A 16,005-nucleotide genomic window follows, 5' to 3' on the forward strand; every position below is an offset into this window, starting at 1 on the left:
GGATCATGCCTGCCTAGACAGCTGTTTTTCCCCATTCTCTCACCGATGACTAACTCTCTCTCTCTTTCTCCTGAAAGATCCTGTCCAATGTGGCCATCTACCTGTGCACCATCACCGTGGGCATCATGTCCTACTACATGGCCGACCGCAAGCACCGCAAAGCCTTTCTGGAAGCACGGCAGTCCTTGGAGGTCAAGCTGAACCTGGAGGAGCAGAGCCAGCAGCAGGTAAGAGCAGAGCCCGGCTTGTTTCTCAAAGGCAGACGTGGCGAGGCGATAGCTCAGGAGTCGTTGTCAGGAGCAGAGGGAGCTTGCGCTAGCTCCTGGATTTTAATGTTGGCCAAGGGCTGGGTCTATAGCATGTGGATGTGGTGCTGTCAGGGCTGCGAGTGGGGAGGCCAGAGCTGGAAGAGCAAAAAGGGAGATCCTGCTCAGTCAGCGAGGACCCCAGGGCTGGAATAGCCTGGGGGTGGGGGTTGAGGGGTATCAGCAGAAGTCTGAATCGGGACCACAAGCTCTAAAAGGCAGAGACCGTCTTTTTGCTTCAAAAGATGTGCCGAGGGTGACATCCAGGGAACTACTCGGGCTCTTCCCTTCTCTCCTCCCCAGCCCCTCTAGTCTACGAGATAAATCCACGCAGAGCTAGGGGAACGTGGCCATGTCCTCGGGAGGCCAGGCCAGGTAGTGAGGAAGGCATGGATTCAGGACATGGGAGACTGGCGCATTATTCCCGACTCTGCCTCCGATCTACTAGGTGACCTTGGGCAAGTCACTTAGCCTCTCCGCCTTTGCTTCCCCACTTGTGGAGATAAAGACACTGAAGTGCTTTGCGATCTACCAGCTAAGCAAGAGTGGGAGGGTGTTATTGCAATGATAATGATGACAATGCCTCATCTCTCCCGGTACTTTAGCTGTGACCCCTATGTTGTTGCCCTAGCGCAGACCTGATTCGCACCAGCATGAATCAACAGCACCCCCAGGCCTCACACCAGGAGCTGGTATCCCAGCGTAGCCAAGGGCTGGTTTAGTCAGGATCCATCACTCCCCCACCCCCTGCCTGATCTCTCTTGAGTCACCAGGCCTCCTTGTGCCGCTCCTCACCCTGCTGGAAAATCCAGCATAGGCTGCAAGCAGAAATCATTGCCTCCCCGAGAGCCAGCTGTTCTTCTTCTCTGGGCGATCAGCAATTATACACACAGGCCATGTGATGGGGACCACATGTCTGGGCCGCTGCAGAGGGGCTGGGAGCAATGCACAGAGGATACAGCTGCTGGCTTTTTCCAGCCTATTGCAAAACCATCAGCTGCTCAGATAGCAAACATCGGGGTGTGTTTCCCAGTCCATGGACAGAAAGGGAGCTCTGTTTCAAAGGCTCTGGCAGCCTGTTCCCGGGGGAGTGGTGGCTTCAGCTGAAGGCTGGAGGAAGGAGATGGAAACCGGGGTTTCAGAGAGGGACTCAGACTGACCCGTGCTCAGGCCACAACCTGATCTCTCAGTACGTAGCAATGGGTACTGCATTGCTGCTTACTGCAGGGTTAACGGTGCCTTCCTCCAAGGCTGCTGGCAGCAGACAAGGCGGCCGGTGGGTCTGATTCAGTCTGGCAGCTCCCACGCTTGAACTGCGGGTGTCGCAGACAGGAGCTCACTGGGTCCGTGCAAGTGTCATTGCACACATCTCTAGAGCAGCTCACATTTCTCCAACTCCCTTCCCCACGCCTGAGTGCTTGGCAGGTGGCGGCAAACCCTGCTGCTCCCTGGGCTGGAGGTCAGCATCGTCGTGTAACGGGTGGGGAAACTGAGGCACAGGGCGGTTCGCACAACAAATCGCCGGTGTGGCTGGGAACAGGAGCCTGGACTCGGGGAGGGATGATTCTGCTCTTGCCGTCACCGAATGACGAGGAGACTGGCTCTGTGGCTCCGTGTCCTGCGCATATGTGACTGCCAGGGGCCCTTCGGACAGCCCGGCTTCCTCCTACCTGTATCCAATAAGGCACTCGGCTAATTTTAGCCCCTTATCTCGGCCTCTTTCTCCAGCTTCCCTCTCTTATCTCTGAGAGACGCTGCTGGCACTTGCTTCCAATGGCAACAGAGCCACGTGCCCGCCGGGCACCGGCTGGGTGTGAAGCTGCACCGGCAGCCTGGTGTTTGTGCCATGCTCCCTGCTGCGGGAGAGGAGCTGCCTGGTCTGGACCCTGATCCCAGTTATCGGCCTGGGGTCACACTCGGTGATACTCCACCAATGTGAGGCCCACGGCAGGCCCCTGAGCCTGGGAAGAGTCTACACCCCTTCCGGTGCTGGCAGGTGCAGGGAGGCTGCGGGGTGCTTGTGACCCCGGCCCACGCTGTCCCCGAACGGGAAGCAGGATCACCTGGGCTGGTTAGCTCTGCCCTCCAGCCGATGCTTCACACTCCCATTTCCCAGATTGGGGACACACTCCCATTTCAGGGTTACTGGGACAGAGCCCCAAAAGTCGGGGGATTCAGGAGGATGGGCACTTTAATTGAGCACAGAGGGCTGGGGTCCAGCGCTGATGCAGGCGGCAGTGGCTGGGTGTTGGCACCTGGTCTCTTGAGGTGTCATGGCACAAACTGGTCTTCTGCATCACCAAACACCCCTGAACCGGGCCCAGACAGCCTGCAGGACCTGCGGTTACTGCTGACCGTGTCCTCTCCCTGCTCCACCGCTCGCTTCCTTTTCTCCGTCGGGTTCTCAAATCTCCGGTGTCTTTTCCCTGAGCGGAGTGTGAAGCCTGTCGGCCTGGAGCTGGACCCGAGTGTCCTATGTCCGGATACTTGAGCAACCGCTACGTGAGCTGAGCGGTGAGACTGCATGGCCTTGCGGCCACTTCTCTCTGCTACCGGCCTTTCCTTCCTTCCTTTCCCCTGCATCTCGTCTTCCATGTCCCTCTGCCTTTGCTCCCCATCACTCTCCCTCTCTTCCCGTTGTCTCTTGGCTTTAAAGGCTTCCTCGGGAACTGACGTATCACGAGCTCTCCCTCGATGTGTTAGAGGCTGTATTCAGTCCCCAGACCCAGGCCGTGTAGCAAGTGCGTGCTCGTTGTGTGCTGCCTGGTGATGGATATCTCATTCAGGGGAGGGTGGCAATGATATCAGCTCCCTGGCTACTACAGGGCTGGGGTCTTAGAAATATGGATTAGACGCGTCGTCCCTGATGCGTGGCTCAGAAGCATCCTGTTGCACTAGAGACACTTGGATGTTGCCTGTGACCAGGGGAACTTAAAAAGGCAAAGCAGATTCACAGAAGTGTAGGGCTGGAAGGGACCTCAAGAGATCATCGGGTCCAGCCCCCCAGATGTTGGAGGAGAAGTCAAGCGCGATGCTGATGTTGTGGCCTGTGAGCCACGGGAGCATTAGATACCACGTGCAGTTGCTGCCTGCTGCTGCAAGGCTCAGTGAGGTACCATAGGCCCTATACTGCCCTCTGCAAAAGGAGAATCCCTTTAGCTCAAGCGGCAAAGACTCATGTGCCCAGAGCAGGAGTTTGGTCCCTGCTGTCGCTATTACATTCAGATCGGATCACTGCGGGCAGCCTGGCATCCTGGGTGCTTGCAGATTCGTTACGATAGACACGATTTCTTTCTCCTGCAAAACGTCGTCCTTTTCCTCTAGTGCCTTAAAGACATGGAGGGCGGCAAAGGCAAATCTCCGACCGCAGCAGACTTTGACCCTGAACTAGATGTGGAAAGGTGTGCGAGGAGCGGGCATCGGCAGTGGCACCAGCTCTGCTGTTGCTCGTCGTAACGTTGAGCCCTTGCAGGGGCTTGTTCCATGCGCTCCACGTGCTCTCGCTTCCCCAGCCCCAGGCTGCGGCATTTGGGGTGAGAGTTTAGAGACCCCAAAGTCCAGAGAGGGTGGTGGGGCTGCATGCTGGTCTACACATGCATTAATGCACTTTAGCTAATGCACATTAAATCTAGACTCTCCATTGTGAAGTACTAGGAAAATGCACATTAGCCTGGCTTATTCTGCATTACCTAAAAAGCATGCTTTTAAGTGATGCTTAATGAGCATTAGCCTATTTTAATGTGCGTTAAGTAAAAAGCACGGTTGTTTTCCTCCAGCCCTGCAGACTCATTTGAGGTCCCCTCAGTTGTGTCCTCACCCTAATAGCACCCTGAATCAAAGCGCTTGCAAGAGGAGCGTCTGAGACCTCAGACCTTTAGTCCCAGCTGGCTGCGGTGTGCCGGAGAACACGCCGATTCCCATGCCTCTCTCAGTCACGGGCTGTCACAGCTGTCATTTCCTGACCGGCCTTCGTCCTGGATTTCCTCGCACTCGGTTTCATCCTGTCGTTTAGTCACGGCCCCTTGGCATCACCCTGCCCATCGAGGCAGGCGAGGGATGGGCTACGCTCTCTACACGCGCAGAGAAGGTTAGCGGTGCCGAACTGGGTCAGACCCAATAGTCCATCCCATGTTGTCCCATCTCACCAAGCCTCCCAGATCGCATTCAGCACAGATTGATTTTGGTGCTGTGCCAAAACCCACTCGCCCTTTCCACCCCTCCTTCGCTGGCCAGCCCAATTCCAGCTGTAGGTAGCTGTCGTGGGATGCTCGTGCCGTTGTTCACAGGATGTGCGTGGGCTGAGCCACGGCATCCAAGGGTGGACACTGACAATCCTGCAGCCAAAAGGTGCCGATCGTGGGTGGATCATTGGCGTTCATGGGGAATTTTATCTCTGACTCCACGGAGGCCATCGTCCCATCGCTGTGCATGGGGTGGTGGGGAAAAAGACTGTTCCCAGCTATTTCCTACTTGAGGAAAGATCTCCACTGAAACCTAAGAGCAGTTTCGTTGCCCAGATCTCCCTGGTCTAGGATTATTCAGCTTTCCTTGGCACAGTCCTGTCGAAGGTGGGGTCGAGCCAAGGGGAGCCGGCTCTGGGAAACGAGCTCACATCAGCTTATGGAGCTTTAAGGACATAAGCCCAGAGCCAACAAAGGGCTTAGGCCTCTTAGCGATCCACCAAGCCCTGCCTTTGGTGCTGAAGGGCACGTCTACACATGCACTTCAACGCACGTTAGTCTATTTTAATGCGCATTAGTGTCATGTAAAAAAAGCCGTGCTTTTTATTTAATGGGGAAGTTACTAAAACGTGCTGTTTACTTAATGGGATGGGGAAACACTTGACTGGAGCATGTCCAGGGGCCGACATACAAGAAAGCTCCATAGACAGGGACACTAGGAGAGCCAAGGAGCCAGGGAGTAGTTCTCCTTCAGCGGGACAGGAAGACGAGGGCTTCAGTCGGAGGACTCAGGTGCCTGTACACCAATGCCAGGAGCGTGGGCAACAAGCAGGAGGAGCTAGCCCTCCTACTCCCCATTACGATCTAGTAGGGATTACAGAGACCTGGTGGGACTCCTCACATGGTTGAGGTTACACCCTGCACAGAAAGGACCGAGCAGGGAAGAAAGGTGGAGGTGTTGCTCTCTATGTGATGGAGCAGTACTCCTCCTTGGAGGCCAACATCGGCTCCAAAGAAGAATGGCTTGAAACCCTCTGGGTTAAGTTGCAGGGGCGAGAGAGACCTAGCTGCAGGTGTGTGCTACAGACCACCAGGCCAGGGGGAGGAACTCGATCTGGAGTTCGCCCGAGAACAGACAGAGGCCGTGAGTGCACGGGACACGGTCGTCACGGGCGTCTGCAATTATCCAGACACCTCCTGGGAGAAACGCTCGGCCAAGTCGGGTCGGTTGCGTCGCTTCCTGACCCGCATCAAAGAGCTTTTCCTGACTTGGGAGGTGCACGGGCCAACCGGAGGTAACGCTCTTCTAGACTTGGTCCTGGCCAAAGGAGATGACCCGGTGACCAGCTTAAACATAGAGGGCAGCCTGGGCCATAGCGACCGTGAAACCATCGTGTTCACTGTCCGTCGCAAGGCAGACAAATCGGATAGCAGGATTGAAGTTTTGGACTTCAGAAATGCACATTTCAACAAGCACGGGTCACTAGTAGGGCAAGTGCTGCGGGACCAGGGACTGAAGGTGAAAGGTAAGAGCGGTCGTTCCTTAAGGACACGATCCTTGAAGCACAAAGGAAGTCCATTCCCACGCGGAGCAAAGGGCTGGGAAGTCGTCTTGGCTAAACAGAGAAATCGTGGTCCTCTTGAGAAAGAAGAAAGAGACGCACAGACAGTGGGCCCCAAGGAGGACTAGACAACAACGGCCCGCACTTATAGGGATCCGATTAGAAAGGCTAAGGCAGCATCTGAACTAAAATTAGCAATGGGAATCAAGGACAACAAAAAGTCCTAGGTATGTAGGGAACAGGAGGAAAACAAATGGGAGTGTGGGGCCACTGCTCAGCAACTCAGGACAGCTGGATACCGGCACTCAGGAGAAAACTGAACTCCTAAATGACTACTTTGCTTCAGTATTTCACCGGGCCAAGGGGAAAATCATGCCAGATAGGGTACAGAACGAGCAGAGTAGGAATGACAGCCTTCCTACTATTCCCGTAGAAGTGTGTGATCAATTGAAAAATTAGACATGCTCGGATGAACTTCATTTGAGAGCGCTGAAGGAGCTGGCCGACGTCATCGTGGAGCCCCTGGCAAAACTTGCACAACTTGTGGTGCTCTGGAGAGGTCCCTGAGGACTGGAAGAGGGCCAACGTTGTGCCCATCTTCAAGAAGGGGAGAAGGGATTACCTGGGTAACTATAGGCCAGTTAGCCTAACTTCAATCCTAGGGAAAATCCTGGAAAAGTTCATTAAGGAGTCTATGTGCAGTAGGCTTGCAGAAGGTGGGATACTGAGCGAGAGCCAGCACGGCTTCGTTGCGGACAGGTCTCGTCTTATCAGCCTCATCTCCTTCTACGACCAGGTAACTCGGCACCTGGACAAGAGAGAGGAGGTCGACATTGTATACCTAGACTTCCAAAAAGCTTTTGATCTGGTATCCCATGATGTTCTCATGGGAAAATTGGAGGACTGTGGACTTAACTGAGAGACAGTCAGGTAAGTATGAAGCTGGCTGTGGGGTAGGACCCAGAGAGTCGTAGCGAACGTCCTGGCGAGAAGTGGGCAGCGGTGTCCCACAGGGGTTGGTGCTCGGTTCAGTACTTTTCAACATCTTTATTAACAATTTGGGTGTGGGGACCTGGTAGCAGCTTACCCCTACATCAGGGGAGTACGTCAAGGGCTCGGTGAACAACTGTTCACCAGGGCACCCTTGGGGAAAACCAGGTGTAATAGCCACAAACTCCTGGAAAACTGATTCAGGCTCATCATTAGGAAAAAATCCTTCACAGTCAAGGTGTCCAGACTGTGGGATAAGCTCCCTCCAGACATGGGGCAGTCGCCTACCCTGGAAATCTTCAAGAGGAGATGGACGGTCACCTCGCTGGGGTCGCCCGACCCCAGTTGTCTTTCCTGCCTGGTGCAGGGGGCTGGACCCGATGATCTTGCGAGGTCCCATCCAGCTGCGCAAGCTATGAATCTGTAATGCACATTAAAATAGGCTAATGCTCATTAAGCATCACTTAAAAGCATGCTCTTTAGCTAATGCAGAATAAGCCAGGCTAATGCGCATTTTCCTAGTACCTCACAATGGAGACACTAGATTTAATGTGCATTAACTAAAGCGCGTTAATGCATTTGTAGACACACCCAAAGTTTCCCGGCTGGGCTGAGGGCAGTCTCTGCTCCTCCTGTCAGAGTTGGGCCACGGGGCAGAAAGGAAGGCAAGGTTCCCACGGCCAAAAGGCAAGAAGGAGGAGCCTGATTCTGGCAGTCCAGTGGTGACCTCAGATTTCCTGATCCCCAAGGCTTCCCGCTCTCCCCATTATGAACAAAAGATAACAGCTGTGCTGACGACTTCCTGAGTCTGCAGACAGCCTGACCCGAGCTCAGAGAGGTGCAAATGCCCCATTCATTTCAGTGAGGCCTTTGCACCTCTCTGGCTCTTCCCTGACACCAGCCACCAGACCAGGCCTGCTCCAGTTCAGGGGTTTGGTGAGCCTCTAAAAGGAGCCGGCAGGTCCCAGATCAAGGTCGGCGTTAGCTGTGTAGCATCCGATGAGGTTGGCTGCTGCCTGTGACAGCTCATGCCTCTGCCCTGCCTTGCACTTCCCTTGCTGATCATTTTCTCCAGTGCAGATGCTCACAGAGGGGCAGCATTAAGGCAGGCTGCACTGGGGTGAAATAAAGTGGCACGTGTGGGATATCGGTTAGCTCAGCCGGCTGCACGGCAGCTTGAGATTTGGTGGGTGTTGCGGGTCTAGAGAGCTCCAGAGAGGCACCGAAGCCTTCCTGTTACTCGGTCGCTGGTAGCTTGAAGCGAGTGATGCTGCAGGCGGAGGATTTGTGTCCCCTCCTGGGATTTTTCTGATGGGTGAAGAGACAAGAGGCTGGGGGAGGTGGAAGAGCTGCAGCCGGTCCACGTTCGGGGACTCCCAATCTCCTGGAAACCGCTCCAACCCCCCGAGCAGGGAGAGGATGCGGGTCTGCGGTGCAGATCTACGCTCCACCTCCTCCTGGCATCTGGTCTCTGGTTGCAGCCAGGGCAGGGCGGCTCCCGAGGAAGCATCCCCGGAGGGACCTTCCTTCCTGACCCCCGATGCCTGGGAGCATGCGGCCTCGTTTCCATCTGCATCCACGGGAGGGTTCGGCCTTGTTTGCATTGCATCTCCGGCAGTTCCCTGGGAAATGGAGAAGTTGAGGATGGAGACCAAAATTACTAAGCACGTTCCCATAGCAACGCACGCGCGGGATCTGCTGCTGCAGAGTAACCCCCATAGGCTGCGAGTGAAAACCCACTTAATTAACCAGGTTCCTCGTGCAGAGTGCAAAGCCCCAAGTAAAATTAGGATCTCCCCCCGCCCTGTTTTGGGGTGTTCGGGCAGGCATAGTACGCTGGGGGATAGCACGGTGCTTGGACCCCGACGCGGCGGATGCAGCCAGTCCTGCTCAGGCAGCTGCGGTGTATTGTGGCCAGGCGCTCAGGGCGGGTTGCAAAAAGGATGGAGATTGGCTGGTCTCAGTGGTGGCAGATGATGAAAAAGGAGCAATGGGCTCGAGCTGCAGCAAGGAAAGTTGAGGCTGGAGGTTAGGAAAGACTGTCTCACTAGGAGGGTGCTGAAGCAGGAAAGACTGCCCTGTGTCTGCTCCGAGCCTGCTGCTGGGTGATTCCCTCGGTGTTGTGAGACGTACGCAATAGCAGGCCCCCCTTCGCTCGTCCCCACCCCAGTCGTGCTGCCGCCGACTTCTGCCGCATGCCCCCTCCACCGCCGTCAGCTCCTTTCCCGGCCCGTTCGCTCTCTCCCCACGTGGGAGCCGTTTGGGATTTCCCATCCAAGGGGCGGCTGTGCAGGTTGGGTCAGGACAGCAGCCAGCTGTGGCAGGACACATCAGAGTCGATCCAGCCCCTGCAGTTTGCACGGACCGCGCTTCTTCCTTCTCTGCCAGCTTCTCCTCGCAGGCCCGGGTCCCGCTTCAGCCGCAAGACGCCCATTAGCCAAGCCCCAGCAGAGCCAATTAAGACAACACTTCATTTTCAAGCACAGCAGTCGGGCGCCGAGGGACCGGGGTGCGGAGGGAAGGGCTGCCTCCCTGACTTTGCCGCGTTGCGCCTGTCGCCTTCTGCAGTGCGGCAGCTCCAGGTGTCCTTTGCAAGGCGGTGCTGGGCCCTGGGCAGGATCGGGCTCGGCAGCTGCCTCCCGTGCAGGATTTGCAGTCGATGCAGCAAAGGCTTGAGGGGATCTGAGCGGCAGCGGGTGGGAGGTTGGAGCTGGGGGTGCCAGGTGCTGTCCTAGGGGCAGTCGCAGCGTAAGCATGGGCCAAGGGGTCGGGATTCCCCGGTTCCCTTCTTGGTGCCTTCTCTCGACTCTGCCTCCATCAGTCCGGCAGGGACCGTGGCACTTCTGCTCCCCACAGCCCAAAGCCAGCTCTGAGCCTTCACTTGTTTTTTTGACTACAGAGAATGAGTAGAGCACGTTGGCTGCAAAGGATGCAAAGACCAGGATGTTTGTAGCACTCTGGATTCCAGTTTGAAATCTGGGTTTATCTTGTGAATCGTGGTTGCACCCCTAACAGTGCTAGCATCCCGCGGCACCCTTGAAAGGATCTCTAGACACCCTAGGATGCTGCGGCATCCCAGTTAAACATCGCTGATCTAGTGCAAGCCACTGCTCAGAGCAAAGTCATCCCTGTCTAAACCAGCCCAGGCATCTAACCTGCTTTAAACATCCTCTAATGGAGATTCCCTAATTTCTCTGGCATCCCTCCCAGCCCCATGCAACAACCAGCAAAGCCTGGGAAACCCCCATAGCAGAGCACAGGCATCGCTACACCTGGATCATCCCCCACCAGTGTCTGTTCCCCCTCTCCTTGACACCCCCAGTGATGCAGAGTCCCCCCCTTCCCCGGTGTCTCTCCCACCGCCTCCCTGCTCTGCCAGTGCAGACGTGTTTCCCGGTCTCCAAGTGCAGACGTGTTTCCTGATCTCCAATCTAAACCTACTTGGCTGCAACTTCAAGCCACTGATCCACGTCCTGCTCTCTGCAGCGCGAGAGAAAAGGTCTTCTTTCTCTTCTCCTGGCAGCCCTTCACGTAGATCAGCTCGTTGCTGCTTGTCCTGCCCTACGGACACACAACAGTCGCTCACTGTCCGCTTTGTGCATTCAGGGGCCGTTATCAAATCCCCCTTCAGTCTTCCCTTCTTCAGGCTAAACAACCCCCCGTTCTTCCAGGCGTTCCTTGGACTTCAACACAGAAAGAAACCATTTGTACCGGTCTGCTGATATTCTCAAACCCTGGGCGCATTTGAATGCTGAGCCTTGAGCGGGGCCAAGATTTTCAAAAGCAGGAGCCAGCCTAAAGTTCGATTCTTGATTACAGGCGATGCGATCTAGTTAGATCGGGTTATAATGAAGTCAGACGTGAGCTGGGGGCCTTTGTGCACTCCACTTTTTTTGCCCTTTCTTGCCCCGCAACTGCAAGACTCTTTGCACGAGTGGGATTTCCAGATGCTTTAAGTCTTTCTCGTGCATTAAACTAAAACTCCTCCTCAGACGTAGTTTTGTTTGGCTTGCTGGGAATTGTGTCTGAAAGCTTGCAAAGGGGGAAAGCCACGCGCGGTGGAGCCGGCTGCCTTCCCGCCACGTGCAGGCTGTAGGGCTCTGCTGGGGAGCAGGGGTCCCGCCGCTCCCGGGGGAGTCCTGTGAGCTGCACGTGGCCGCTGGCTCCATTGCATGGGGCTTCTCCCCAGTGGTGCATGCGTCCTGGGAGCTGCGGGGAGCCCCACGCGGTAGAGACGGGGTGGTCTGGTCGTGCTCCTTGCCGCCACATGCAGCTCCCCAAATTGGCTGGAGCCGCGCAGGGCTGGGCAGCCGCACTTGTACAGGTCACGAGCACCCCGAGGGCCTGCCGTCTGCTGCTGTTGTCGCTGGTGGGGGCAAGGGGGCATGACTTCCATCCCAAAATGGTGATGAGGAAGCACCTGTCAAGTGGCAGGGCTACCGGTATGGCCCTCACCAGCTCACCAAAACTCATTAAGCGGCCCTCCAGCTGAAAGCATTGCTCACCCCAACCCTCCCAAGGTTTCTAACTGGACTTTTAAAACTCTTGTCTTGAAGCTCTCGCTTAGGAAACTGCCGGGATTTTGGTACGTTTCTACAAAATCTGCCCCGAAAAGACCAACCGGGCTCTCCCCGCAGCGTGCGTCTCCTTTGCACCAAATGGTGAGGACTGAAAGGCCGTCAGAGGCTCCGCACCGAGATGGGGCTTCTCGGACTGGCCAAGGCAGCTGTGCAGCAAGCGCACGCGCTTCCCCATCACCGCCTCCCCCCTCATTGCAGTGCAAAGGGATTTGGGTTTGTCTGGACACAGAGCAGCTGCATGGGATTCAGCAGAGGAGCAAATTGAAACCGGTGTCGTCGTGTCGGGAGAAGGGCTGGGCAAGGCAGGGAGAAGACGCCCGTGGGTGATGCTCTGGGATGGGCGCCGGTCTGCGGGGATGGGAGCGTGACGGCACAAGGGGTCACGAGGGAGATGCCGTTTGCAGCTCTCTGAGAGCAGCCTTGTTCTAGCAGATCCTGTGGCTGTCTGCTGACTCTCCCCGTGATTGTAGGGCCCCAGGAGGGAGCCGAGCCTGCTGACAGCCGCGTTGTTCCCAAGGGCTGCAGGCCAGGGCGAACGCAAGGCTCGGGGTGGAGCTGGGGAGCATTCAGCCCTTCAGACCCGACCTTTTGTTGGTGCGACTGACTCGCGGCTTGGGCGGCGTGCGGGACGTGGGGGCATTTGACTTGTTCCCCAGAGAGCCCAATGCTGATAGCCGGGCAGGAGAAAGTCCCCCCACAGTCATTGAGGGCAAGTTGGAGAAGAAAGCCAGTCTAGAGTAGGGGTTCCCAAACTGTGGTACGCATACCCCGGGGGTACGCAAGACATCTCTGGGGGGGGTATGCAGGAGAAATTGTGTAATGGCGGATTTAATCATCATTATACTTGATATTTAAGGGGTTCAAATGCTGGTAGGGGTATGCAGGCAGCTGGCAAATCTGGAAGGGGGTATGCAATAAGACAAAGTTTGGGAACCTCTGCTTTTGAGTCTCCCGAGCCCAGCACCAGCAAGCTCTGGTCCTGGAGCGTGAGCCTCGTTGCACGGCCATGAAGGGCAGATGCTCTGCCCCCGAGCGCTGCAGGGAGAGAGGGGCAAAGGGAGCTCGATGTGGGGAGACCCCAGGGACAGCTCCCTAAAGCACTGGAGAGGCCTCGTTTGGAGCACAGCGTCCGTTTTTGGGCACCGTCAGAGATCAGCAACAGGTGTTTGAGGTCTGGAGAAAATGACAGACCAGGAAAGAACTGGGATTACGTAGCGTGGAGGGGAAAAGGCTTTGGGAGGGTGCTGATAACAGTCTTCAGGGTGCTTACACAGAGGATGGTGATTGACTGTTCTCTATGGCTCCAGGGGACAGGACGAGGAGCCACGGTCTTAAATTTCAGCAGGAGAAATGTAGGTTGGATACGAGGGAGAGCTGTGGTCGAGCACCGGGACGGGCTGCCCAGGGAGGCTGCGGAGTCTCCATCCTTGCTATCTTCTAAAAGCAGGTTAGACAGACGCTTGGCTGGGCTGGTTTAGACAGCGGCAATCCTGCCCTGAGCAAGGGTTTGGACCAGATCAGTGATTTTTCCAACTCAGGGGTGACCTGAGATACTTTCAAGGGTGTTGCACACTGTTAGGTGTGCAAACGCCTACCTGTGGTCCACGAGATAAACCAAGAGCTTTCAAATAGGGATCCAGCGTGTCGGAGCTGGTGTGGGATTTCTGAGGTCTTTGCAACAGGGAATGGCTCTTTTAGTTTTCCATATAGTCACAAATATGAGTGAAAGCTCAGAGCTGGCCTTTCTTGAGGGGGTCTCCAGTCTAACGAGGGGGAGCCTTGAGTCTAAAAAGGCTGGACTAGATGAGGGCCCTGCCAGCCCTGCTTGACCGTGTTTCTGTACACAGCTCTTCGCACCCCTCCAGGCACATTGGGAAGGAGGAATGGCCGGACAAGGATGCCCAGCTCCTACCCCCATGCAGCCCTGAGGGGACCTCAGCCAGACAGCACAGAGTAGGGCAGCCTGGAGGTGAGGACCTGCCAGGACCCCTTCCCTGCAGCGCCCAACTAGATGCAGCTGGGAATTATCCCGCAGCCTAAGGGACACTGCGGCGTTAATGAACCCCATGTTCAAGCTTGGGCTTGGCTTGACTTCGGCCCAGGGACTCGCCCGTACACTTGCTTTGCTCACCATTACGCTTAGATGCTGGTGCCAGAGACGAGAAGTGACGGAGAGCCTGCACGGCTCGGCCAGACTACGCCGTGGCTGTAATGAACTGTGCGTGTGCCCCCTATGCTGGGTGGGATCTGAGATGCCCACCTAGGGTAGCAGAGACTCTGCTTCACTTCCCATGGTGGGGGCAGGGGCTCATGGCTTTGAAACTGGAGCCTGTGAGTTCCTGCCCTGGCGTGTGGACACACTGAACAGATTTACTCCGGGGTAACCTACCCCAGAGCCACTCTGCAGTCAATGTGCTCTAGAAAGGAGCCAACCCATGATCCGTGCTCTCAAGTTGGCTGCCCAGGTAGGTGTTATTACAGCCCCTGGACATTGGGGGCAGTAGATCTGGCTGCTCTGGGCTGAGCCTGATGGTGGGCTGGGCACATAGCACATACACCTGGGTAACTTTACTCCAGAGACCGGCGTTTGCTCCAGAGTAAGGGTTGCATGCTGTGCGCCTGCTCCGCTGCTCAGGGTTAAGCTGAGACTGCTCTGGAGTAAGTGTGTCATAGAAATCCTAGAGCTGTGGGGCTGGGAGGCAGCTCCAGAGGTCACGTGGTTACTGGTATTGCTAGGTTTCAGAGTCAACACCGATAGCACATGTTATTACTAGGTTTCAGAGTTAACGCTCGTGATGGCTATTGCTACTAGGTTTCAGAGTCAACGCCCATAGCACGGCTCACTTCGGAGGTGAGCGATGAGATGTCGTGTGATGGGAGTGCCTGGCTGAAAGCTCCCAGGAGAGGGAGGATGCGGGGGTGCAGGGGCAGCTTGCACTCCTCAGACTAGAAGCCTTCAGGCTCCCACCTACACCCCACCTCCAGCTGCCTGGGGCAGACATGGCACCAAACCCATCTCCCTGGTCTCTGAGCAGGAAGCAGGTCTTGATCTGAGATGAGGAGGCAGCAAATGCTTTGCTTGGGACGGTCCCCAGGACCTGTGTAGCATCTCTGAAGGGCCCGCCTGGCTGCTTGCAGGAGAGAGAAACGGGGCCTCTTCAGTTAGTGTCCGGGATTTGCATGGACTCTGCCCATTGATAAGCCCAGGAGGGCTGGTGCGGGATGAAGAAAGCTGCTGGGAGCCATTTGGGGGTGATGGGAGACCCTCCAAGACTCCCCCCGTGTCGTGCTGCCTCCAATCCATCCCAGGTCCAGAGCCCAAAAGCTTCAGAGCCCGATACTGGGGCTGTGTAGGGCAGCTCTGGGCTTGGCACCCAATGCAAAGTGCCGTAAGCGTGTGCCTGAGCTAGAGGAGCATTTCCCTGCCTTTCCGGGAGGAGCAGCAGTAGCCCATAAGAAGCCCCAGCCCCTGCTGCCTTTGCAGCTGGTGCATGGACTGGAGCAGCCCCAGGGCAGGTGAACCAGCCTCCGGACCACAGGTGCTTCTTTGTGCCTCTCGGTCACATCCAGCAGCTGAGAGAGTCCGGCCTCTCTTGTGTCCATGCAGGGGCCGTTCCAGATGGACATCACCCCCCTGCTAAAGCTACATCCAGCAGCGTGGCAGCCGGGACCCCGGAGGGCACCCGGCTCAGAAGAGCCTGGCTGACCATCTCCGATCTCCCAAGCGCTCCTCTTCACTGCAGAAGATTCACCCTTGAGCTCTACTCCTTCTTTACGGGGCAGACTGGATCCTTCTTTACTGGGCAGACTGGTTGTTGCAGGTCCTGCCCGGCACGGTACACTCAACTCTCACTCCCTGCCATGAGCCAGATCCCATCAGCAAAGTTCCTGTTGGGTGTATCTGAGGAAGGGCAGAACACCAACCCGGTCTGAGCTTCGGGCAAGCGCACGGAAAGGCTCCATGCACTCAGCATCTGGGGGCGAATCTCCACTGGGGGTCCAGTGCCCTCTCATGAGCTGCAGCAGTCCCGTGGCCAGGCTTCAGGAGTGGATACTGAGCCGGGGGAGTCATGAATATACCCACAGGGCCAGGAAGCTTCATGCTGAACCCTAGGACGCCTGTGCCTTGCCACTTCCAGTGATGGAAGGCATGCCGCTGACGTTGCAGCCATGAAGGCCGTCCATGGGGCCAGGGAGGCTGAGACCCACTGGTCTACACAGTGCAGAATGGGGGTGCTGAGGGGCTGCTATTTCTTCATTGCACGTGTGCAGCCTCTTCACAGCTCTCCCCGGACCTCACCGCATTTGGGTGCAATTCATGTCCAAGCAGACAGATGAAACAAGCAGCGGGAGATGCTGCCGGATTGGGTCCGATCAGCTGGGCCTG

At 56.4% G+C, this 16,005-nt stretch overlaps 1 protein-coding gene across 3 annotated transcripts in view; it reads left to right on the top strand.

Moving 5' to 3' along the window:
* ADCY3 (adenylate cyclase 3) overlaps positions 1 to 16,005 on the top strand; it is a 58,034-nt gene that overhangs the window by 15,396 nt on the left and 26,633 nt on the right. For all 3 annotated transcript variants that reach the window (XM_025210725.1, XM_006029245.3, XM_006029246.3), the window contains exon 2: positions 78 to 227. In XM_025210725.1, the coding sequence (XP_025066510.1) occupies positions 78 to 227 (150 nt within the window). The remainder of the gene's footprint in view (positions 1 to 77; positions 228 to 16,005) is intronic.

The sequence above is a fragment of the Alligator sinensis genome, unplaced genomic scaffold, assembly GCF_000455745.1.
Source record: "Alligator sinensis unplaced genomic scaffold, ASM45574v1 scaffold637_1, whole genome shotgun sequence".
NCBI classification, from domain to species: Eukaryota; Metazoa; Chordata; order Crocodylia; family Alligatoridae; genus Alligator; species Alligator sinensis.